At 49.7% G+C, this 25,230-nt stretch overlaps 2 protein-coding genes across 6 annotated transcripts in view; one reads left to right on the top strand and one right to left on the bottom strand.

The window, feature by feature from the left end:
• The window catches only part of CARS2 (cysteinyl-tRNA synthetase 2, mitochondrial), a 40,582-nt gene extending 23,225 nt beyond the window's left edge, over positions 1 to 17,357 (top strand). For both annotated transcript variants that reach the window (XM_075424793.1, XM_075424804.1), the window contains 6 exons: positions 277 to 343; positions 4,847 to 4,985; positions 6,809 to 6,932; positions 8,905 to 9,003; positions 13,389 to 13,652; positions 17,180 to 17,357. In XM_075424793.1, coding sequence (XP_075280908.1) covers positions 277 to 343; positions 4,847 to 4,985; positions 6,809 to 6,932; positions 8,905 to 9,003; positions 13,389 to 13,652; positions 17,180 to 17,254 — 768 coding nt within the window. In that variant the 3' untranslated portion in view covers positions 17,255 to 17,357. The remainder of the gene's footprint in view (positions 1 to 276; positions 344 to 4,846; positions 4,986 to 6,808; positions 6,933 to 8,904; positions 9,004 to 13,388; positions 13,653 to 17,179) is intronic.
• Positions 17,358 to 18,600: 1,243 nt separating this feature from the next.
• NAXD (NAD(P)HX dehydratase) overlaps positions 18,601 to 25,230 on the bottom strand; it is a 51,780-nt gene continuing 45,150 nt past the window's right edge. For all 4 annotated transcript variants that reach the window (XM_075424780.1, XM_075424752.1, XM_075424770.1 and 1 more), the window contains 2 exons: positions 23,330 to 23,450; positions 18,601 to 20,838 (listed from right to left, as the gene is read on the bottom strand). In XM_075424780.1, coding sequence (XP_075280895.1) covers positions 20,688 to 20,838; positions 23,330 to 23,450 — 272 coding nt within the window. In that variant the 3' untranslated portion in view covers positions 18,601 to 20,687. The remainder of the gene's footprint in view (positions 20,839 to 23,329; positions 23,451 to 25,230) is intronic.

Genomic DNA, 25,230 nt, shown 5'->3' with positions numbered 1-25,230 from the left:
TACTTTTTAACTGTCTTATATTTCACATTGTATGTATATTTATATCTTGTATATATGTACGCACATCTATCTTATATGGAATTAGATTTTTATTTAGTTTACACTTAAACCAGTGTTACAGTTTAAAGCTTTATGCCTAACAAACTACAAAGATAGGTTATCTGTCATGTTAGTTTGCCTGAAACACAGTGTGAAACTAGTGTGTGTGGGTGGAACAACTCCTGAGGACATTGTTTGATATCATGCTGACGCTGTCTTTCTGTGAGTGGAGTTTAGGATTTCCTGAAGAAATTTTCGTCGGATCAATTCAGGATGTTTTGTTTGCGCAGCAGATACAGCTCAGGTAAGGAAAAAACCCCGTATCTGGCGAGATGTGCGTGGCTTTCCAGGTGGCAGGCACGTGTGCCCAGCCAGCGACCGCGCGGGGCCCGCTGGCCGGTGGGAGGGGGGTGATGCTCTGCGGGGCTGCTCTTGCGCTCTCCTTTAGAAAAGCATCTTTACCGAGGGTGGTACTTAACCATTCGTCTAAATACCTTCCTGAGCTGCAGTTAATTGTGACTCTCAGTTAATTGCACTTTCAATTAATGAATTACCTCCATCTCTGATTTGCATCTGTTGCAGTTGCTTGTATTTCAGTCATGATCACCTGTTTCTGGAGTGTATCTAGGTAGAGCTTTGCCTTTTACTCCCATAGGGTATGACAAGGGCTTGCTAATAACTTTTTGTCTCCCTGCTGTTTTACCATTTTCGTCCCGTGGAGTTACTGAGTGTTCAAGCAGTTCTGTGGTGCGGTGCAGCTCGCTTATACCAGCGCTTGATAACCTAACGATCATCTTAGCCTGGCAAATGGTGCCGGTGGGGAGGTTTTGTCAGCTTCCCTGTCTATCCCGTGGTGATTCCAGCAGGCAGACACTACTTTGAACTGGAAGAGTTTTTCATACAGACAGTGTTTTTACCGGTTTGTCGGGGCCTGCCAAAAGCAGATGGTAGTTCCTAACCACTGCCAGGTCATCTGGCTTGCTGGCTGTCCTGGCATGGTAAGGGAATGGTGGAGCACAGGGAAATGCCTGCTATGTTATTTCGGTGGACCTCCAGCTGCCTCAGATACAGCACCTTGAGCAGTGTGACTGGGAGAGCTGGCGTGGTTAAGGCTCTGTGGCTTTGATAGTGTCCATCAGACACGTAGTCCTTGGACTGAGAAGTCTCTTTGATCGTCAGTACCTCTAGCTGCTTGCAGGAGCCACCCGTCTGATCTTCCTGGTGGACCCTCTCTCTCCTAAGGCAGCTGAGGGCATCGGGAATACTGTGTATTCCTGAAGTATTTCAAAGCATGGGAGAATAAAGAGACTGCTGGTTACTAGCTGCTGCCCTCACCACGGTAGGAAGGGGGGAGCAGATCCGGGCAGGAGGTTTGCTGTGGAACAGACCCCTGTTTGGAGCTGGGGAGGTGGCAGGCGCCAGGGTGAGGTGGTGGGAGGGTGGCATGACTGGCTGTTTTGGGGTGATGCTGCAGGACAGTGGCACCCCCAGTGCTCCCTCTGGGGCTCTGTCACGAGGTGAAATGTGTTGTGCACACATAAATGGTTCCCAGGCTGAAGCTGGGGGCACTTGGGAGTCTTGAACAAATGTGTGTTTAAAACAAAAGAAGGAAAAAGGCTGACACCTACAAAACTATCATATATATGTTTGTCCTGTAAACAAAAGCCAAATGGCAGTTTTGAAGCTTGCCTCGGGGCAAGGAACGACACTGGAGCCCTGCAGCCTTCCGCTCAGCTGGCCGCATCTGACCCTCTGCGAGAAGGATGTGACCCTCTTTTTGCCTAGCTTCTAGGTTAAACACCTCCCTGTGATAAAAACAGAGGGCTGCCTCTGCAAACGTGGGTGGCTTTGATGAAGGGATACCATGGTGCTATGTCAGAGTATGGTGCCGGTAAGCCCGTCGGCAGGCGAGGAATGCTCAAAGCTCTGCTGCGCTTGCCATCTCCACCACCATACGAGGCCGGGTGCGGTTGCTCACTGGTCGATACGGAGCCAGAGTCAGTCCCCGCTGAGCCAGGCGTTTGCTGTGCAGCCTGTCGGTTTGTGTCCCCATGGTGGCGCTGGGTTGACGGTTGGACTTGATGATCTTAGAGGTCTTTTCCAACCTTAATGATTCTATGATTCTGTGAAGTGTTTTTGTGAGAAGCGAGATCCCAAGCGCCTTCTCTTTGTTCCTAAAAAGGTTTTCGCAGCCTAAAGCTGTTGGCGATGGTTCCTGCCGTCCCTGCCTGGGATAGGGCTTTGCAGCAGGACATCGCCCTTCTGCAGCGTGTCTTTGCAGGGACCCCCTCCACTCCATCGCTCTCTCTGCCAGTGGGGCAGAGCTGCTTGGGGCTGAGCTGGGCTCTGGGGCAGTGGTGGTGAGCCGGGCCTTCTGCTTTGGCTGATGTCTCTGGCTGTCTCCTCCTTGGCCTGAATGACCACCCTTCGGCCCACCTGGGGCTGTCGGGGAAAGGTCTCTCCATGGTGTTGCAGGCAGCAGCGTGGTGCCCAAACACCAACACGCCTGTCAGGCTGCTTCTGGCTGCAGCTCAACAGGGGAGGTGCCAGCTCCGAAGCCCTGCGGGACCCCGCTGGGAGGCACTGCTTTTCCTCTTGCGTCTGATGGGCAGCGCCTTTGCTTTTGCAGTTAGGCGGAGGGGCTCTGTCCCCAAAATGCTCTCCTGGTCACCAGAACCGCTCCCGTTATTTTGTGAACCTGAGTGAACTGTAACATTTTGGTCCCTCTGGTCTTTAATTACTCATTGGTGCTAATAAACGTATGTTTTGTAATTTGATGATGAAGCAACAATGCCCTCGGTGGCAAAGGAGGGAAGGAGTAGGGGGTACCGTGAAGATGATTACAGAGCCGGGCTTGCCTGTGCCGCGCTGTGGGTTTGCAATGCCTGCAGGCAGTGGTTTAGGAGAACGCCGTGAATGGGGGAAGAAGAATGGCTTTAATCAAAGCAGGCTTCATCAGGATAAACTTTCATCCAGTATTCCTCGTGGAGTTCCTGTAACCAGGGTAATCAGTTGAGTAATCTTGGTGGATATAAATGATCTCTTTCAATATCTCACTGTTTTCTAGAGGTCTGTAGATCGGTCTCTTTAAAAGCTGAGTAAAGCTGAATTTTAAAAGCAGTGTTAATGAGGCAGTAAGGCAGATTTTTAATTATGCACAAGTGGAAAATCTGACAAATACAGGTCCAGACTTATGCCTTATTTATATTGGGATAAATCCTACGGAAAGTCTGTTTAAACAGTTTGGCTTCTTGGGGATTTAGGCTAATGGAACAGAGATCAGGTCTCACATCTGGCTTCTTCTGCCCTCTAAGATCTGTCCCCTTGCTCAGACTGTCTGCTCTAAAGAGTCTGCGTTGGGTAATTGCACACAGCAGTCGGTTATAACGTGCACAGACCAGAGGTGAGATTAGCATGGAAACTACACGTGATGCTCGGTGCTGGTGAGATGAGGAATACGCTGCAAGCTGTAGTTTGGGTGCACCTTAGTGCAGAGGTCAGGCCTAAAATGCTGAGGCGATAGCGCACTGGCTACGAGCGGCACTGTGATTCGAGTAATCAGCTCTGGTGTGATGCTGTGGGAAGGAATGCGTTTAAACTTAGGCCTGTCCTGGGTGGACACAGCTTCCACCGAAGTCGGGTGAGCTGTCTTGTGTGGGGTCCCAGTGCCCTTCTGCAGAAGATTGCGTGTTATTGTACAAATAAAGAAATTGCCTCTCGCTGATGGCAGCTCGCAGTGAAAGTGCCAGGGGCCAGTCCAGAACCCGCTTCTGAGGGCGCAGGAAAAGCGAGAGGAGCCTGCTTGGCCCTGAGAAGCGGATGCTGGCAGCTCTCGAAGCGCAGTTGCCTGCCGAAGCTGGAGGCCCGCTGACTGCCGTGAAGGGTGTCCATGCGCGTGGATGCCATGTTAGTGGGGGGACTAATGTCGTTGTTCCGGTGGGTGGAGGAGAAGCGCTGTAGGGTTAGGGTATAGCAGACCTCATCGTGAAGCAGAGCTCTGCTGAGGATGCCATGAATCATTTACCTTAAGGTTTTATCTTTCTTTCCAGCGGCTGTAAGAGGCTTAGATGTAAGCATGTAAGTTGGGTGTGATGAACCCCATCCCAGACATGCCCTAAAGAGTTTTAGCAATTTGTATTTTCTCTAATAGCCACCTTCAAAAATTTATATGGTCAGCTTAGCTTTGATATCGTGAGAGAATTGTATATCTAGCGCAGATCTAGACTGCAAAACTTTAGGTCCATCTAGATTCCAGAAGCTGGTGAAGTAGCCCTTTAACTGTAACTGCCTGTATCTCACAGAGTCAGTGGTGAGGGTTAGGTCTCTTTGGAGATCTCCAAATACAGATCCTGCTTACCTCAGTTAGAATAGGAGCAAAATTAGGGATGAGATCAAAGCTAGGTGTTCCCAACTTAAATCTGGAGGGATGCTTAGGAATATATCCAATCCAAATGCTTTTGGGTAATAACTTCACAGAGAGAGAGTAAATAATAAATAAAAAACCAAAAATTTAAATTAAGTAGCTGTTGCTTCGGTCAGCTTCTGGACACTTTTTGAATCAGTCTGATGCCTTTCCAGTAGTTTATACTTTGTCATATGTACTGGTTGTCTTTTGTATTGATTTAATTCACCTAGTGCACATGAAGAATGGAGTTTTTAATTAAATATGCAGTTAATGGTAAGAGAAGTTTGCTATGACAAGTAATAACAAACTTTTCTTGGAATGACTTCATGTCAGAATATTGTTCCTGTGTATGACAGACAACATCCTCTCTATTAATGCCCGAATAATTTTTTTTTTTCTTAGCTGTAGAATTTAGTGATGAGAGCATGGATGATGCAAAGCATCTTCTTCAGGCAATCTCCTCATTTGTTAGAGACGCAAATGCGTATATAAAAGGACAGCTGGTATGTGACCCTGTTAGAGAAGACATACTGTGGGAAAGGTAAGTGCACCTCCTATATCTTAAAGATTGTGATTGTGTGAGCAGTAGTTTGCTGACAGGCTCAGAGGGCTGAATGGCGTAGTGTTCTGGGTTCTGTTTAATAAGCAAGACAAGAAGAAGGACTGAGAAGCAGTCTTCCCTGCCAGCCCTCACCAAGGGCAGCTTTTTTTTTTTCTTCTTTTTCTAGACAGCTGCTTTTCCTCATAGTCTGCTACGCTTAGTTCATTGTGTTTTTAAAATCTGTGCTGTTTGTCTAGTGTGCCTGTCCTAACACAGATATCTTTACCCCCCTTGGGTGCTGTAGAAGGCAAAGCTATGAAATGATGGTGCTTGTGACCCTGATGGTGATGAGGAGGCTCTTCTTTGGAGTCCCTTAGGAAAATAGGATCAGCATCCAGGGGAGAGACATGCTGTGTGCGGGGTGCAAGGCTGAGAGGATGAGCGCAGCGCTCCGGGGCCGGAGGGGCGTTGCGTGCCCTGCAGCGACGTCCGTGCAGCAGCGCTGGGACGTGGGCTCAGAGGGGACGTGGCCCACGCTGCCTAAGCAAGAGCCGGCTTCCTTGCGGCGCAGGCACCTCGCTGCCGGGGAGCTGAGGCTTGCACGGGGCGCTGGAACGCGTTGCAGGGAAGTGGAGCTGAATTAACTCGTCGTGGTATTTGGCAAAAGCAAGCCCTTCAGCAGGAGGGTGCAGGAGACCTGCTGGTGAGAGATAAGGCTGAGCGACGTGAGGCGCATGGGCAAGTTGAAATGGGTTGTCGGTGGGGGGCATGTGGGAGGGTACCACTTCTGTGTCAGTAGATGTAAAACCAACCAAAATGAAACAGAGCTCTTAATTAGGAAGGTGGTAGATATTCAGCGGAGAGGGGGGAAGCTTGCAGGGAGGGCTGCTGAGTTAGAGCAGCAGCTGTCTGATATCTGAGGGGAGGCTGACATTCCAGGCAAAAGCACTCGGGAACAGGCACAGCAGGCTTCGGGAGAGCCCCAGAGGTGCTCGGATAGCTGGAGATTCCCCAGGTAACCCCATTCCCCAAGCTTTACCATGAGGCAGCACCCTTGGGTCAGCGCTGTCAAGGTCCAGCTCGCCTGGCTACATACAAGAGCCCGCCGCCAGCAGCTGTTTGCAGCTGGCCGCTTGTTCCTGCTGCTGTCCCCATCCTCCCACTCCCAGCGGCCGTGGCAGGTGGCACCGGCCCTGCGGCGGTGAGTGCTGGTTGCCTGCTGGCTTTTGGCATTGTTAGACGAGCGGTCCCGCCAGACCTCTCCACCCGGGCCAAGCCGAGCAGAGTCCTAGGGCTGGGACGGGGCTGGGATTGGGCTCGCCTGGGAAATGGGGAAGCAGCGCCCGCTGCCCAGAGGCTTCCTGCTGGTGGGACGCTGGGCTGACCCTGAGTCAGATCGCTGGCCAGGCGCTGGAGTCATGCACGTGGTGTGGCTTTGGAAGAGAAACATGCCGTTAGCATGAAAAACAGGCTGCTGGAAAAAAAATAACTTAGCAAAATCGTCAATGTGCTTAGTATCAACCTCATTTTCCATCTGTTTTTAAATAATTAAGGCAGGCCTTGCTCTGCTGTTGGTTCCTGTGATTAACCGTGTATTTATTGAAGGGATGCAGCACTTTGGATTTCGACATGCGTCAAGTTTTTCCCTTTGCAGCTGAAAGATGTGTTCTCCCTGATCTGTGTAGCATTGCCCATCACAGGACAGCTAGGAAGGAAACGACGGTGTCCTTTCGATGACTCCCTCTGGCTGAATAGCTGATGAATTCGGCGTACTGCTGGCTTCTTGTTTGTCTTATCTTAAAAGTTACCTTCTCTTCTTGAAGGCTAGCCAACACAAAAGTAACCGTGAAGGCTGCGTTTGCAGATGACTTTGACACCTCCAGGGCTGTTGCAGCAATTATGGACCTCATTCACCATGGCAACAGACAGCTTAAGGCTGTTACTAAGGTAACCCATTAGGATACAGAGATCAGAAAATGACAGCTGTCCACTGTCCTACTGCTTAATGCAGACAGATTAGTTTATTGTTCACATCAGAAACCAGCAGAAACAACACTCCATAAATTGTTGGCCTTAATGGTGCCCATTTGTCCTGGCTGTATCGCGGGCATTGTGTACGGCTATTGTTTTGTGCTTCGTTGGGTCCGAAGGATGTTTCTTTGCTGCTGCTCTGTTATTTATACCTAAGGTTTTTGAAAGGCCTGAAGGCATTGTGGCACGCTGCTAGTTTTAGTGCTGGTTTTATGTTCTTACCCTGCTCCTTTGCTTAATACCCACGCACAGAAATCAACCTAAATTGGGAAATGGGGGGTGGTGGTTGCTGCGGGGGCTTTGGCCGGCGGTCCCAGGTGCATGGGGCAGTCACAGTGGGGAGTTCAGCTTTGGGGACCAAGCAGCTTCTGGTGTCGGCAGATTATAAGCGTGGCCTCAGCATGCCTGCATGAGTCCATCTTCAGACAGCTTGTGGCAGACTGAGACCCTGTTAAGATCTCTTGATGCTGACACAAAGGAGGCGTCTGGTAAGGACAAGACCCGAGTAGTAAACACGGTCTGAAGCACTTCTGAGGCTCCTTTTTACCCACAGCAGTGCAGCCTTGTTGCTGCGCTCCTTGGTTGCTGGTGTCATCTCATCCGCGCTGCTTGTGCTGTAAAAGAAGCGTGGAGTACATAGCAGTAACAGATTTGAAGAGAGAATTAACCCGTTGGTTTAGAAATCCTGCCTCCTCCTGGTCCTGTTTGGTGCTGTCTTTAAATTCTGTCCTTGGCCTTATCTCTAGAAAATGACTCTCTGTGCGAATCCCTGTCCCGAACCAGTTTGCAACAGGGATCTGTAACAGCATTACTGCTCCGAAACACAAGTGGCCTGACTTTGCCAGTCGTGGCTCGTCTCCCCTGAATTCCCTCTGTCAGTCGTTTTGTTGCGGGTCGGGTGGGGTGTTTGCAGGGCAGCTGATTCCGGTTGCTGGTTGCGGTGGTGGAGCTTTTCTGGGTGCAGCCCAGCTGCCGGCGCGTTACCTCCTACTGACAGTGCACATAGTTTTTCTCCTTAAGAACTGTGAGTAAATTCACATAAACTACTCACTCCTCTCTTTAACCTTCTCCCCATTCTTACCTTAGTTGGCACGTTCCTGTTTCTTTCCCTCCACCGTCCGCTTCAGCTCCTTCCAGTTGAGTTCTTTGGCAGATTTTAGGTTACGGCTTCTCTCAGGCCCTAATGGAGATGTCAGATAAAATCCAGTACCAGCTGCTCGTTTGGTTGTGTATGCCATCACTCCTTTTTTAGGCAAGGATTAGTCCCTGAAATTGCCTCTCAGTCTATCATTTAATCTTGATTTTAATATGTTTTTTTGCTGGAGTAAATATGGAGGAAAGAAAGAAATACATGTGTTCTTAAAAATGCTATTCTGTTGCTGCTACTTGTGGTTGCTGGTGCTACTGGGGCGTGACAAAACACCGTAAGCTATCTCTAATCAGTCTTCACATTGTTTAAATCAATAAGACACTCAGAAAAGGGTTTTGGGTTTGTTTTCTTTATCAGTTACTTTATAGGTGCCCTTGAAACTGGGATTTTGTTCTTTTATTTTGTTTTCATACACACAGCCCTTTCATGCCCAGAAATGCTATTTTTAGGCCTAATTTACTGCGTGTGTGTAATGCATGGCAGCTTCACGCATCTCTTCTCCTCGCTGCGCATGCTGGTAGTAAGCTCTTCCCCTCCCCCGTTTACTTAAATCTTTGCCCTTTGTGTGGTGAGGTGCTTTTATAGCTCTGTAAAAGTTCCCTTCCGGGCAGGTGTTACTGGTGGAGATAGTTGTATATAATTAGTAATAGTTTTCCCTTGTGGACTAGGCTACAGAGAGATGCTGAGTTCTGTAATTTGTATTGACTGGACAATCTCTTTTGAGTGTTTTTTAAACAGGATGCTGGATCTCCTAGAAGCTCTGTTGTGTATGGAAGCATTATTTCCTATATAGAAGGCTTTTTCAGTGCCCTTGGGATGTCCTTTGGAGAAAGACAGGTACGAAACGTCTCTTCTGTGTGCATTAGTATACGGTAGCAGAGCCAGCGTTGTGTTTTATAGAACGCTTTGCAGAGGTGTCAGATGTAACAAAGTTATTTATGGTTTTAGCAAACCTTTCTGCAGCACTCGCGGTTTCTGCCGTGATGTCTTAGGAGAGCACGCGAGCAGGTAGAACAGGAGAAAGCAAAGTGTGGGCTTTTTTCTTCTCTGAGGTACTCCCAGGTGACTTCGGCAGCAATTGTGCCGTGGAAATGAAAGTCTGAGGAATGAAACGAGAAAAAGTTATCACTGGAGGCCTTTCGAGTTGGTCCTGTTACGTGTCTGGCTTTCCCCAGGCTCTTCCTCTTCTCTCTGATGGCTGCACCCAGGCTGACTTCGATAGCCAGCCAAACATTTGTGGTTGTGAGCTCCCTGCGCAGCAGGAGCCGGGGTCCAGCTCTGCAGAAAGCCAGGGTGCGGCGAACGGGGCTGCTGCTCTGCCTTGAGCCGTGGCGGGGTGCGGGGAGGGGAGGGCAGCGGCGGGGCCCTCACTGGGAGTAGCTTACGTATCTTTTAGTGCTTGGAAAGGTAGGGACAGGGAGGGGGGGAAAGGAGAGAAGAGCTCAAAGTTAAGTTATGGCACAGGAACGAGAATGATAAATAGAAAGGCAATTATCCCGGTGTATGGTAGGGGAGCATTTAAAACGACACAGGGTGTTGGAGACCAGCAGGCTGTTCTGTGCTCCTCTCCTGCTCGGATCTGGGGCTGAATACCGAGAAGCTGGAAACTTGCTTTAGAGAAATGGTACTGCAAACATTTCTTTTGGGGAGGGGGAGGAGAGGATAAGAAAATGTAAATAGCCTTATTCGTCCTTCGAAAGTCAGGCAGTATGGCAATAAATGGATGTGTTTACTTTGCCTCTCTGTGGATTTTCCCACAACGCTTCTTTCAGAGCAGTGGTTGGATGTGATTTGGCTGTGTGTTACTCCTCAAAACCCATGGTTTGTCGTGTTAATTTTTAGTGGCATACTAAACACTTAAATTTCTCTGTAAGTTGGATGGCAAAGTCATTCCTCCAGATTCTGCACTGTCTGTATGCAGGTGCCTGCTGCATCTTTATTTTTGCTGAAACAAGTGTCTGAATGCTTTTCTTTTCTGCATGCTGTGCTAGTTTCTCTGGGGCAGCAGGGTCAGCAGAAGATGTTGGCACGAGGTGGGCAGGAAGGAAAGAGCAGCACGTCAGACCCTTCTCTGTCCCTCTGCTTTCTCCTTTCAGCTTCCACTAAATGAATCAATCAAAATCTTCATGAGAAAGGTCCGTGGGCTGTCACAAACTAGCAAATAAAATGGTGCAGGGATTGTTCTGTGACCTTGACACCAGCCACAACAGCTCAGCATCCAGCCTTTCTTGTCCCGGTCTCGTGGCTTGCCGGGAGCGGTCCCTGACTACCGCTGGTGCCAACACGTGGGCAGGCTGGCCTGGCCGCCGCTGGGCTAGCTGCTTAGCATAGAGGCTACAGGGAGCGCTGTTCATGCCCTCTTTGTTTGGATGTTTGCTTATAGCCTGTGGATCTGTCTAGCTCTTAGGATGGGATTCATCTCGGCTAATTAGCCTTAACAGTCTCACGTAGCTGCTTGTGCTTCTGCAGTAGTCGGTGGAGAGAGAGGCACCGCTGAGGGACGGTTCGTCTTGGTCTGGTGGCTGTATAAAATCAGACTGTCTGTCTCTCTGCATTGGCAAGAGAAGGTGCCTGGACAGCCGCAGGCAGGTAGGATGAACCCATCTGAAAAGACGATGGGTGGAAACAGTCGTGCCTGTTTTAGAGCTGGGGAGCTGAAGTGAGGGCTTTTGCTCTCGAGGAGCGCTGTGTTGCGGGTGCAGCTGGGGGCAAACAGGTGATCAGCTGTGGGGTAGGCGAGGGCCAAATTTCCATATAAAACTTCTTACGAGCTCTTTGGGTTGGTTGGTACTGCGGGACAAGAAAGTGGACATCAGCCCTGAGAGGCTACACAGTGTTTTATGCGGAAATTGGATTGGTTCATCTCCTAAAGCTGCCCTTCCTTCTGGAGGATCGTGCCTTGTGTCATGAGGAGGTGCCTGGTTTGAACTTTGGTGGTGGCGTTTGTAGAGGCATGTTTCTTGCTCCCCTCATAGACTCATAGGTTGGAAAAGACCTCTAAGATCATCAAGTCCAACTGTCAACCCAGCACCACCATGCCTGCTAAACCATGTCCTGAAGTGCCACATCTACACTACACATTTTTTGAACACCTCCAGGAATGGTGACTCAACCACCTCCCTGGGCAGCCTGTTCCAATGCCTGGCCACTCTTTCAGTGAAGAAATGTTTCCGAACATCCAATCTGAACCTCCCCTGGCGCAACTTGAGGCCATTGCCTCTCGTCGTATCGCTAGTTACCTGGGAGAAGAGACCAACACCTGCCTCGCTACAACCTCCTTGCAGGTAGCTGTAGACAGCAATAAGGTCTCCCCTCAGCCTCCTCTTCTCCAGACTAAACAGCCCCAGCTCCCTCAGTCACTCCTCATAAGACTTGTTCTACAGACCCCTCACCAGCCTCATTGCCCTTCTCTGGACACGCTCCAGTACCTCCATGTCCCTCTTGTAGTGAGGGGCCCAAAACTGAACACAGTACTCCAGGTGCAGCCTCACCAGTGCCAAGTACAGGGACAATCCCCTCATCATTTGCCTTTCCTCTCCTTTCTATATTTAAGCTTCTCCCAGGTAACTATTGATAGGACGAGTGGAAATGGCCTCAGGTTGTGCCAGGGGAGATTTAGGTTGGATATTAGGAAAAATTTCTTTACTGAAAGAGCGATCAGACATTGGAACAGGCTGCCCAGGGAGGTGGTGGAGTCACCATCCCTGGAGGTGTTCAAAAAAACGTGTAGATGTGGCACTTCAGTGCATGGTGGTGTTGGGTTGAAGGTTGGACTTGATGATCTTAGAAGTCTTTTCCAACCTTAATGATTTTATGATTCTATGATTTATCGTGCTCTTTTACCTGCCCCAGGTTATGGTGGAGCATTTCTGGCACTTAGATTTATTACCACCTTCAATCTCATAAACTCCTCCTTTAGTACGTTAACATGTTTTGAAAGTTTGGGGAATTTGCTGCCATTTATGATTGTGGAGAGCACTGAGCGTCTCACACTCTGAGAGCTTCCCCCTCACCACCACCTCCTCCTCCTCCTCTTTGTTTGTTTTTGCCTCAGTCAGCGGCCTCTGAAGCTGCTCCCTTTCATTTCCATCCTGCTGTTTGGTGACTAAATACGGTCCCCTCTGGCTTTAATTACTCAGCTGCTCTCCTGCTCCCAGTGGAGCGTCGCTGCCAGCGACTTCGCCCCCCGGCCTCGGTGTGCTTTACATCTCGCTGCTCCGTTGTCTGCTCCCCCGCTTCTGTCTCGGTGATAAAATACTGCAGTAGTGTTGCCTGGTTTGTTGGAGGTTTGTCCTCTTCCTCCCCCTTAGGAGCTCACCTCTGATGAGGAACAGGGATGGTTTCTCTGCCGAGAGCGAGACCGGGAGCGTGGCTGTGCCAGCGCCGAGGAGTGGCTTTCCTCTTCTGCTCGCACCCGAGCTCGCGCCTGGCGGCCGTCGGAGTGGGAATTCTGATGAGCAGCGAGACCGTTCCCTTCCGTGGCACTGACCCACGAGCCTTTGGCCAAGGCAGAGGAGGCCGGGACGCTTGGAGATGGCTGAGGGAGGGAGGGGTCCTGGCAGCAGCCGGACAGCCCCCACGGTGTGCAGTGGCTGCTGCTCTGTCAGGCCATGTTGGGTGGCTGAAGCGTGGGATAAGGTGGATCAGATGAAAGTTCTGCAGGTTTGGGGAGGTTTTCAGTAGATGCAAGGAGAAAGGGTGGTCTGGAGACTTAAAGCCAAAAGATTTACTTTTCCTGGTTTGTGTTTCCCGATGAGGGTCCGGAGCTCGAAGGCAGAGGCAGGGGCTGGAGCGTTCTCTAGCCCTGCAGACGTTTACAGCCAAGGGAGAGTCTGAGCTGGCGGCTGGGCTTCCCTTGCTGTGTCGGATGGCTGTTGCCAGGCCTTTCTTCCATGAATTTGTCTAATCTTCTTTTAATTTATGCACGCTTCTGGCATCTCGGAGGTTTCCTGTGGTGATGAGTTCCACAGTTGGGTTATGCAGCATGTTACGTTCACGTGAGAGCCCTCTGCTCCAAGAGCGATGCTTTCCTATCTCGGAATATGCTGAACTACTTCCAAGCTGTGACTCCACCATTAGTGAGACCGTGCTGTTTTAATCGTACCAATGTATGGAAGATGCACAACCAAGAGAGGTGGCGAGGCCTCAGCGTACGCTCCTGAGTTGGGGTTGGTCTTTAAATCGTTCTCAGATGTTTGTGAAGCAACCTGTTTGATTTCTAGGTGGCTCTGGGAGGAGGCGACTCTGCTGTGCTCTCCAACGTCATTGACGAGCTTGTAAGGTTCCGCGCGAAGGTCCGCAGCTACGCGCTCGCTCTGCCGGAAGAAGCAGCAGACGCTGTGCCAACGGAGGGTGCCGCGGGAGCCCAGGGGCCGGGACAAGAGCAGAAGGAGAAGAGGCAGCAGCTAATGCGGGAGAGAAAACCCCTCCTGGAGGCTTGCGACAATCTGCGTGGAGACCTTGCTGCCTTTGGAATCCACATAAAGGTAGAGGACAGTGACGCTCTTTGTGAGACTGTTAGTCTTTTTTTAGGACAGTGATTATTTTTCGCCCTTCCTGCCCCTTCGGCAGCCGTCAGTGTTGCGCCCCGCTCCCCGTGCGACTGCGGCAGCGGGAGGGGGAAGCTCAGCCCTTGCCTGGTGGTACTGCTAGCTTTCCCTTCTGCTCCCCCTCAAACTCATGTCTCCATGCAAGCTGTAGTTACTTCAGCAGTTACTAAGGGTGTGTTATTTTGCCACTGAAAATCCCATAATACTCAGAAATCTCTAAGCTGCCCAAGTTCAGTCCAGAAGGAAAAGTATGAGTAATGTGTGCAGTTGCTGAAAATCTAGATTACAGAGGAACTGGAAACTAAATGGAGATGACTTGTGAGACCCCACCTGGAGTCCTGCGTCCAGCTCTGGAGCCCTCAGCACAGGAAAGATGTGGACCTGTTGGAGCGGGTCCAGAGGAAGCCACAAAGACGATCCGAGGGCTGGAGCACCTCTCCTGTGAGGAAAGGCTGAGAGAGTTGGGGCTGTTCAGCCTGGAGAAGAGAAGGCTGCGGGGAGACCTTAGAGCAGCCTTCCAGTACCTGAAGGGGCCTATGGGAAAGATGGGGAAAATCTTTTCAGCCGGGGTCATTGTGATAGGACAAGGAGTAATGGCTTTAAACTAAGGGAGGGTAGACTTAGACCAGATACAAGGAGGAAATTTTTTACCGTGAGGGTGGTGAAACACTGGCACAGGTTTCCCAGAGAGGTGGTGGAGGCCCCATCCCTGGAAACATTCAAGGCCATTCTGAGCAACCTGGTCTGGTTGAAGATGTCCCTGCTCATTGCAGGGGGGGGGGTTGGGCTAGATGACCTCTAAAGGTCCCTTCCAACCCAAAGCATTCCATGATTCTATGACTTATGAAAATAATGCCTTCCCTCTACCCTCCCCACGTTCCGCCACCAGAAATGGTAAGTCCTCATGAGAAAGCCTCTTCTGTCTTCAGCAGCTCCATCCCCAACTGTTCCTGAGCCATAAGTCCTTTGCCTGATTTGTGTGCCACTCTTCCCTCCACCCTGGTTTCTGCTTCTAGCCTACACCTCATGCCACTGTTCTTTTCCATTACCCCAGTGGTTTCTTCTGCTCAAGAGAAATCCCTTTGCTGGCTTACTGTCTCCTCCAGGTTTTGAGGTGCTACATTACTTTTTTTTAAGCACTTCCACTTCTTCCAGTCGCTCTTTCTTCACTGCCCTTCTCGCCTCGGCTCCAGCCGTTGGTGGGTCAGCGTTGCTCCTCGCCTGCGGAGTAGCCCTCCGCTTTCTCTCCAGCATCCCTCTCCCTCCCTCCAGTTCACGCTGCTTGTTTTTGCCTTGCTGGGGAGCTGAGCCGTGCGTAGCCTCCTTGCGTCGCTTGGCCAGTGGCAGGATATAAAGCACGACGACGTTAGGGAGTGACATCACACACCCTCTCTTACTGGCTGAGCGGGAGAGCTGCCATTTGCCAGCACACCTATTCCAACCAAACACGATGTGCGGTCAGCTGCCTTGTGATCGCGGATGAAAGCGAGCGCGCTGATACGGACTGGGGCGAGGGCCAGAGTGCAGCGGTGGTGAGCTACAGCTGTGAAAGCGAGGGAGAGGACTGGGGGAAGGTGGAACATCTGCTTCCTTGGCTTGTTTGTACGTAGCTAAATCCTCGCTCTGCTTATCTGTCAAGAAAGTTTGCAAATCCAAACAACAGCAAGGAGACAGTCTTGGAGACGACAACTCCCTTTTGATCTATTTGGCAAAAAGGCTGCAGCCCCACCCCCAGCCCTTCTGAAGATTTGTTTTGGGTTGTTTTTAAAGGTATATACGGACATTTAATAACCTCCTAGAAATCAGCCTTAGCCAGGAGTCGGCCCATTCCATTTATTTCTTTTTTTTTTTTTTTTTTTTTAATAACCTGTACCTTGGCATAACCTGTCTCCTGCATGTCCCAGAACAGCTTGCTCCCGAAGACAGAGCACCCACAGCACACGCCAAAGCTGAGCTCCTGCTTTTTGTGCTGACGCTGTGGAAGTACCTGGCGGTGTGTGGTGAAGGTTGCCCAGGTTTTGCCTTTGCAAACCCCAGGTGCGTCCCGCAGACCGACCGGGTGACGTAGCTCTGCCGTTCTGCGCCTGGGCTCACTGGAGCCAGCGTGCGCCCAGACCCGGCTCTGCCCAAAGCAGGGCCCTCGCCACCCTCACGCGCGGCATGAGTCCGCTTGGCTGGGTTGGGTGGCTGCCCGGGGCTGGCTGCTGCCAAAACTGCCGTGGTTACACGTGAGGAAGCACTTTGAATTTTGCTTTGTACGCAGCCTCCGATTTCCATGAAAGTTTCACGAGCCCCACGATACGCACGCCGTAACGCAGCTGTTCCTCGCTCTCCCTCTGTCGCTCGCGGCCCCAAGGCAGCCAGCAGCCTCTCCAGTCCGCGTGCGGGAGGAAAAGCAGCAGAGCAGATGAAGCAGACGAGCCTCATCTCCGCCCAGTGCAGACTGGGAACCCCTGGTTTGGGGCTGGGCACAGAGGGGCTGGCCGCTCTAGGGTGCGAGTAGTGACGTAGGGCATGCCAGTAACGTAATTCTCTTGGAAATCAGCTTTGTAGAAAGGGTAGTTTCTTCTTCAGCTTGTATATTCTCTTGACTTCTGTATGCTGGTTTCTTCTCTCGTGCTGCTCCGTGCATGCATTGTCGTGCAGACGATGTTCTGTTTGTCTGACGCTACAGAACTTGCTACAAACTGAACTACCCACTGGTCTTTTCTTGTCATTATAGCGTGCTTGGAATGCAAGCTCAGCCGTGCTACGGAGTGAAATGTAGTCCATAAGTATTTGCGCCTCAAAACCAGTTTTCACTTAATGTAAAGAAAACTCTACATTGTATTCCAGCCTCTCTCATGAGTCAGAGCACGTGTAACACTTTACCATGTTAAATCATATTTCCCTACTCAGATAACTTCTGTTGCATTTTCAACAATTGCAGACAAACAGCTCGGTCTTAGCAGTCAGAAACCTTCAGTTTGACTGTAACGCTCTCTCTCCAAAATAGGGCAGTGTTGCCTTACAGGTATTTACAGCGACAGGCTCCTGCCCTAAAACTCAGCAGGAGGTCAAAGGTGCTAGGCAGGAGATCCTCCTGTGCTGGCCAGCAGAAGAGCTGGTTTGCACCTACACTGGCCAGTTAAAGGGGGGCTGCCCCAGCTTAGCAAAAGTTACTCACCCCAGGGAGCCTGCACCCTGCCGCAGTGTCCCACGCCAGCGAGATGACAATGTTTCCCTTTGTTGTGGTGGGTGTTTTTTCCTTCTGAACTGGGAAGGCTCCTCTGGGTTGGTTTACAGCTTCTGAGCATTAGTAACAGTGGTGTCCTGTGAGACGGCATCGCTGCCTCTTTACCTGACTCCGTGAAGAGCTGTGCTGCACGCAGCGTGGTTAGAAACCTGTGCCTCTGCCTGCCCGCCCCGTGTGATGCCCCTGTGTGCCAGGTGCCCGGGACTGACCTGCTTGCTTCTTCCTGTAGGACAGAGCCGCTGTTTCAACCTGGGAAATGGTGGAAGGAGGGCAAGCACACCAGCAGACCGAGAAAAAAAGCTGATCCTTCATCCTTGGACTTGGTGGTATTTTTTTATTTCAGCTGCTTGGGGAACAGTTGTAAATATTTTCCAAATAAAATCTTTGGAACAGGATGGCTAACAACAGTTCTGTTCAAATCATGTTGGAGCTTTGAGACTGCTGCTAGGTGTGCGGGTGCTCACACAGCGCAGGTGGTGGCAGCACGGCAGCGGCTGCGTTGGCTGGCGCGGGCCCGGCTGTGTTCCAGCGCAGGAGATGCCCCGGCCCCAACGGCTGCAGCATCTGCACTCGGGCCCTGTTTTGCTGAGCTGGCAGTGGGGATTAAACCATGGTGAAGACAGAAGCGAGAACTCAGGCCTGTCTGAGGGTGAAAACACTTCAGTTTTGTGCCCACTGGTTCAGACAGTTCTGTTTATCTCAGGCACAGGGGTGACCCTTTTAGCCCTGAAGCGTTTCCTCATCGCGGTGTTGCTGCTTTGGTTGGTCCTGCGACAGTCTTCACCGTAGCGTGACAGGATCCGGTTACCTGTAGGCCTTGGTATCTTCTCAGTTTGCTCTTGCACAGGAGACACTGAGAGTTCCCTAGCGCTGGGAGTGCAGCACGCTCAGGATCTCTCCCTCAGAATGGGGAAGATAAAATTAGCGTGTTTGGTTATTTCCTCCTCTGTTACTAATCCCCTGCAAAGTAAGTAGCCTGTGTAGTTTTCAGAAAGTATTAAGTGTCAGTATTGAAAAGCAACTGGCTCTTGTACCTTGTGGGATAATATCCATACAGGCAAGCATGCCTTAAATACCACAAGAGGTCAGCTCAGCCTGCCTTTTTGGGGTTTTTTTTGGCCATGTTTGTGTTTAAAAAAAAAAAACCAACGCCCTGGGTGGTGTGGCTGCAGGTAGATGGAGCGAGGCCTGCCTTGCGCACCAGGAGACCTGTGGTCTGCTGGCTGCGTGTACAGGGGGCTTGCACTCACCTACCGGCTCCCTTCTTTAAATCAGTTTACGAAAAGATAACAAAAATAACAAGACTGGCTTGTCTATGAGGAATTTCATTTGCAAGTACAATTCACTTAAATACAATTCACTTAATCTAATCTGTCCAAGAGGCTAAAGGCTTCCTTTTATACTGTTAAGTAGAGAATAAAACGCAGAGTGGTTTCGCTGCTCCCATTCCAGTTATCGGTACTCCCAGAGAAGACGGGGTGGGGTGGTCTTCATCGGCGCTGTGGCAGGTGCGTATGTGGCACTGTTGGTATTTCAGCTGTGGTAACGGCAGCAGCGCTTACGCCGGTAGCAAGCCAGAGCGAAGGGCAAGCAGCCAGCTCCGCTTCTGGGAGAAACCCGATCGGAACACACCAAACCAAGCACATGCAATTCATTTGCTATTATTTTTATTTATTTCCTACCAGAAGAAACTGCTACATTTCCAGAAAGTTTTAAAAATTGTTACAATTTGTATACATTAGTGAATAACAGAGTTACAGCTTCTGGGTAGAGCAGGTTGATATCTGTACTGAGCTCTGTTAATTGATTGACTTTGCCTAAAAATGCCATTTAGATTATAACACTGCTGCTGTTCTAAATACAAAAAAATGCTAATTTCAAAGGAAATCCAGTAGCTGTTTTAAAATCAGTTTTAACCTTCTGATTTTATTTAAAAGGAGTCGGGGCTTCTCAAATAGTTTTAAGGGGAAAAACACCAGTAGCTTAGTTTCCCCAAAGATGTAGACAGTTTACAAAACTGCTTAAATTGAACACCAAAACCCCATCTCCTATGAGCAGATGTTGCTCTAATCTAAAAAGTTTGTGAACCCTCATAGACCAAAATGAGCAAACATTTAAAAACCTATTTTAAAAATAGGCAACTGGTTTAAAAAGAAAAAACAAAAAAAATGCATCGGGGTGAGGTAGTAGTCACAGTGCATCCAGAAATATCAACTCTAAGGGCAGAAGGGAAATACTTGAGCAGCTTTTCTGGTTCCAGGTGCTTTCTGTGGGCAGCTATTGCAAGGTACGAGAACGCCCTCGGACTGGCACGCACGCTGCCGTACTCCAGTCTAGAGCTGCCTCACTGGAAAAGAGTGGCTGCAGCGAGCGTGTAACACCTACTGCAGTAACCAGACACAGTGTGTGCTTGTTTCTGTAAGGAGTACGTACACGTGGAGCTAGCTTGTAGGTTTAAGGGCAGCACCCACTTGCAGACCTTCAGGAAAGTTTTGTAAGTGTACTTGGCACGAGCTCGCCCCTCTCTCCATATTGGTTCAACCCCTACAAGCATTGACTGAACTTCCAAAAAATTTAAGAAGCGATACTGTGCGGAATCCCACGCAACTCTCCCTTCGCGCCCAATGCTCCTCTGCCCTGCCGGCGAGCCAGACGGCTGCGGCCGCTGCAGCAGGAGTCCTGTCTGTCTTGACAAGACAAAAAGCCCCCGGGGCCCGGTGCTGCACTCGGCACCCGAGCACCGACCACCGGTTCTCTGCTCCCGCGCAACACCCAGAGCATGCGCAGACCGGCGCTGCTCTCCGCCTGTTGCTCCCTCCGTTCGCATCCCTGCTGGTCAGCAGCTACCCACAGCGACCCTCTCGCCGCTCTGACGCGGCAAGGCCACCCGAGTCTCGAAAGCACCTCGCTCTGCCGCCATCACCGAGTCCGACCCGCTCCGTTAGGGATCGCTGAGTTGCTTAGCCCGCCTCGTACCTCTCCAAATGATCATTTCACAAAGTTCATCATACCGAGTTCTCGGTGACTCAAGGCCAGCTAAACAGACAGAAAACTTTTCTTCGGGTAAGCGTGATTACTGTTTAATGCGAAGATACCGACAGTATATCCTTGTATCTGCGGTGGGGGAACCTGTTCCGAAAACCCCAAGTTGTGTCGAAACGAACGCTGCCTCTGGGACCGGGAATGGGAAAAGGCAACTAATTACATTCAAAATCTACAGCATCTCTCATGCATTCCCTTTCCAAAGAGGCTTACTTCTTGCTTCTTAATATACTAGCATGGCAAAAAATGAAGTGCAATAGCTAATTCTAGACAGAGGGTCTAAGAATGAAAGTAGGACAACCTTGGTGCAATCCAAAAAATTCAGTCGAGCTGGTGGAAAAATTTTAGCTAAGTATCAAGTGCATTTTGTTTTTTTTGCTGTTCACACTTTAGTTATTGCTCAATAACTATCAAAAAGAACAGAGGAATACTTTCAGCTTAGTTTTATTATATTATAACAGATCTGCAACTACAGCTTATTTCAGCCAAACCTTTTTTGTATTCCAAACTCTTAAAAAATATCTACATTAATCATATTTTTCTATTCTTAAAAATAAAAAAACCGAAAATCTACCTAGCATACCAATGCTGCTACAGCACTTGAAAGGGTGCATTACTTATGTAAATTCTACGGCAAATGTAATTACTCTTGCAGTCATTGTTCTTCCTTTTCTTCTTCTCCTGCTGCTTTGGCTTCAGGTTTCAAAAAGTTTGTTAAAAGCTGTTCCAACTTCTGAAACCATGTCAGAGGCGGTCATTGAACGTCCAAATTTTTGAAAGGCTTGGTGGTTAGACTGCCTCGTGAGAGAGCAAGCTCCAAATGCAGCCACGAGAAAGGGGTTTTGACTAAAAGGAAAAAAAAATAAGAAAAACAGCGTTAGAAACAAGATCTGAACGCTCCTGTGTGATTCATAAGGTGGTGGACGTAATCTTTGTACCCACAGATGTTTGTCAGTGTTGTTGGGAAAGCCTCTTAAGCAAACATCTGTGCTTCTCAGACTCTTGCGCTGCAGAGCACCTTTGCTGAATTTTTTTTTAACACGTACTTCCCCTCCCCTGGCACAGCTCCTGACTGAATGACAAACACTGCCAGGGCTGAGGGATGCAAAACCAAAACATAAAGAGTAAGAAGGTGTTCCATGTCTGGTTTTACCGATGTGACTCTTCATCCTTCCCTTCAGAGGAAGCCTGCGGTCCCACCCGGCAGCCTGTTAACTCCCTGTCCTCTCCCCTCGCCAGGCAGCTCGGTTCTGTTCTCCCTGACAGGGAGTGGGGGAAGGAGGTGGTGATGCAGAGAAGAGATGGGTGCTAACGGTCGCAGTCGCTGCTCTGGGGCCTTCACCGGACCAGCTGAGCGGGGGGTACAGCGACAGCCGCAGACCCCACCAGAAATGATGGCACACTCTCCTAATGCCCCCTCCGTGCCTACACGCTGCCCGAGGGGGTGCACCCAGCCCTCGGGCACCGAGCCTCTCCCTCGCACCTCCTCACGGGCTTGGCCATGGAGCCGCTGCTGCCGCCTGACAGTGCCGGAGCAGAGGGAAATGACCGCGGAAGGACGCGGCAGCAGCCCTGGGTAAAACCCCCCACAGCTCAGCCGTGGCCCGTCAGTCGCTAGGGACCTACTGACGCCTGTGCCCAGCGAGAGTTTCATGAAGGGTCACGATGTAAAGCACGGGCAAAGCAGAGCGTGAGCTTATGACTGGGTGTTACCAGAGCAGCTTCGAGCAGCTTTGCCCTGAAAACAGCAACTTTGCACCCTGACCAAGGTGCAGGACCGCGAGTCGATCCTGCATGCCCAGATACCGCTCTGAAACAAGAGCACAGGCTTCAGGGCTGAAGACAGCCAAAGCCCCCATCTCCAAGGTCACCGCACGACCAGCTTGCTACACGCCGCGCTCCGAAGGGACGCCGGAGCACCCTGCCTACTTCACAGGAGATCTGCTCCCCACCCATCTGCTCTACCGTTCGCACCCCCGAAAGCCAGTGCAATTGCCACGTTTGAAGACCCCGCTCTGTGCGGGCCTGTTGTGGAACAGCAGAGCCAGGCCCGAGGGTGGCAGGACCAGCCAGCCTGCCCGCTGATGCCCTCGACCACCAGACCCACAAAGCTTCTCCCCCCGAAACACCCGAGACAAACGGGATTGGCACAGCGGGCCTTTGAGAAGGGTCATCTTCACACCACCGCAGGAGACACAATGGACTGCTGACGCCAATTACACTCTCCCATTTTTCCTTTGCCTACGAAATAAAGGAGTGTGAGCGAGCTGTCTGGAAAAGGCACAGGAGCCCAAGGCAGGAGAGGCTGGAGAACACATGCTGTGTTTGCTAATCTCTCCAGCAATTTAATACTGATCTGTCGTACGCCACGCAAAAATGAAGTCACCCTTTTTCATGAAGTAAAACAAAATTACTCCTTTAGTGGCAGCTGCACATACACAATCTGGGTTTCGTTTTTCGTTCTGTTTTCGTTTTTCGTTCTGGGTATGTCCGATGTCAGAACTGTTAAGTTTGGTTCAACTGGTCCCTCATTCCTCCTGTGGTGTGGACCTCATGCCATGCTCTCACAGTAAGGCGACCACAGAGTAGTTAACTCCTGTGGCCATCTAATCGTGCGCATCTGCACGTAGCATCCAAAAGCCTACAGAAGATCTCCACTCCTCAAGCTTCAACAACTCGTTACGTACTGTCACTGCCCAGCTGCTTGTGTCAGGGTTCCTTTCAATTTTGAAGCGGCTTCTTTCACAGAAAGACTACACGACCATATGGACCGACTCCTCGGAAGGAATGGACGTAAATTAACAGAAGGGCCGACAGCCCGCTACCGGTGCATGGCCTTAAAATGGCCACTTGGCCTTACAACAGACACCCTCTTTGGAACGGTGCAAGTTTCAGCTTACCTGCCCCACTGAATTACTTGGGGACAACACGAGAGGATTCACCAAAGTACAAAACCAAAGCTAACAAACACATTTTTTGAATTGCAGAGATGTTACTGCCAGTGACTACCACTTACATACTCTTCATACTGTCTGCCTACATTCAACTGTTTTGAAAACACATACCCCATACATATATGTCCTTGGGAATGGATCCAGGTTCACACTCTTCTTCTGCCTCAAACCTGGGAGATGTCAGATGACTGCAAAGTTTGTCCTATTAATTGTAACTGTTACGTAGACTGCTCTAGAATACCCTTACATCTTTAAAAGCACATGGATACCTTAGTCCCAATGACTCCAATGTCATTTGGAAATTCCTACAGCAGGCCTACAACAGTTGCCACAGAAGAACACAGACTCACAAGAATTAAGAAGTTATTAATTAATATTCATACCCATTTGTTTTTTCTGCTCCAGCAAGAAATGCCCAGTGCGCTAAGACTCCAAGAGAACCAGACAGGAGGTCCCCCTGTCCACCACATCGCCGGCTGCTTCCTTCGTGACTGCATACAAGTACTACAAACAGACAAAGAAAAAACAAAGTCATGGGCATTTTTTCTTCCATTTACAGTGACAGCACCGTAGCTGTGAGGGTTAACTTCTGAGGCACACAGAGATTAATCACAGGCAGCAGCATATGCTGAAACACACTATTCTTAAAAAAGGATTATCGCATTAACATTTAAAAAATACTTTTCTAATTAATTTTCAATTATTTGCAAGTAACATCGCACAATGTATAAACCTTCTCCACGTCACTCAGCCTGCACAGAAGGTTCAGTCACCGATGAGTGAAGTGATTCACGTGAACTGATGCTGCCATGATTTGCAACCACCGCAAACCGCACCAGGGCCCTCCACAAAGCCACTGCACAAACGCAGCTCTCCAGAGTCCCTGACCTTCAGAGTTCACAAACGTAAGCCAAGGTGTTTCACAAAGAGCAAATGCAAAATAGAATTAAAACCTCAAATCCTCTCCCATGCCCACCAGAAAGGTATTTTGCTGAGAACAGCCTTCTCCTTAGGCTTTGTAAAGACCATATGCAAAGAGAGATCTCTCTTTCTGCCAGTCAACAGTGTCCTGAGCATCCGTGCGTGTTTCCGCCGGCAGTGTCACTGTGGGCAGGCTCTGTCAGAATATCAGATCTTACATTTCTATTTTAAATATACAAAGGACCTTGGTCAAACTGATCTCTTGGTGGAGTTTTAACTATGAAGAACATGCAGATGGTTTCACTAAAATTTAACTCCTTTGTTCTCCACTCTCAACAAGCCCAAGCAAGAAGCCTGAAGGATACATAAGGCACACAAAAAGAAAACAGCATCAATTCTATCACCGTTCTCCAAATTCTCTCGTGAGTATGTATCTACCCTTAGCTTTCCCTCTTGCTTGGCTCTGAGAAAAAAAACAGAAGAAATTTGTTTTCCTCTCCTAAGAGAACAGAAGAGCTGGCAGAATCCTTGGTGGCCAAGGAGCGATCCTTTGCATCTCCAGTCAGCCGCCACGGAGCCACTCAGGTTCAGGGCTACGCAGACAATCGCTTCTGCGCTCCTCAGCATGACAAGTGCACCAGCAAAGTATAAAGCAAGACGTCGCTTGGGCAACAGCTCTCACCTCCGTTTTCTCAGGTCACCTGGGCTGGGTTTCTCCACCGTGTATGAACAGAGCAGCCCCGGTGTTTTAGAGGGAGTACTATCCATATTTTTAGAAGGAATTTTTCTCTTACAAAATAATGGGGAAAATCTGCACAGAACTGAAGGACTTGCAGGTAAACCCTCTTAAACAGCAAGATGTAAAAAACCTACTTAACGCAAGCAAACCCTTTCCAGTTCATTTGCGTGGTTCATTTCTGCTTTTTGTTACTCGGTGGCATGAAGAATTGTACTTCACTTCCATTTCCTACCGATTCTCCCAGCAGTAATTGCTGGGCTCGTGAGGCCAGGCAGCGGTGCATTTTTGCTGCCACTGAGAGGGCAAAGATTCATCAGTCACCATCAACACAGCAGACACCGCTGCAGCGTCGCCAGCAGTTAATTTCCCCAATCACTCTCCTCCCCTCCCCCTTCCCTCCCAAATTAAGATTCTGGATGCGTTTCTCAGTGAGCAGTAGTTAATGTCAAATTTCACAAGTGTAATGCTCTTCTGAGTTAGCCATTTGAAAAAGGTACGCCCTTTCAGGCGGCGTGGTTTAGTTTTTTTTTAAATATACAGTGCTTTGGAGAAATTACCTCTAATTCTGCCACTTTGAAGATGGTATCTCACCGGATTTTCACTTTGAGGGCTTGAACCTCCTGG

Source organism: Opisthocomus hoazin, chromosome 1 (genome assembly GCF_030867145.1).
Source record: "Opisthocomus hoazin isolate bOpiHoa1 chromosome 1, bOpiHoa1.hap1, whole genome shotgun sequence".
Lineage (NCBI taxonomy): Eukaryota > Metazoa > Chordata > Aves > Opisthocomiformes > Opisthocomidae > Opisthocomus > Opisthocomus hoazin.
This window is presented reverse-complemented; position numbering and strand designations above follow the sequence as displayed.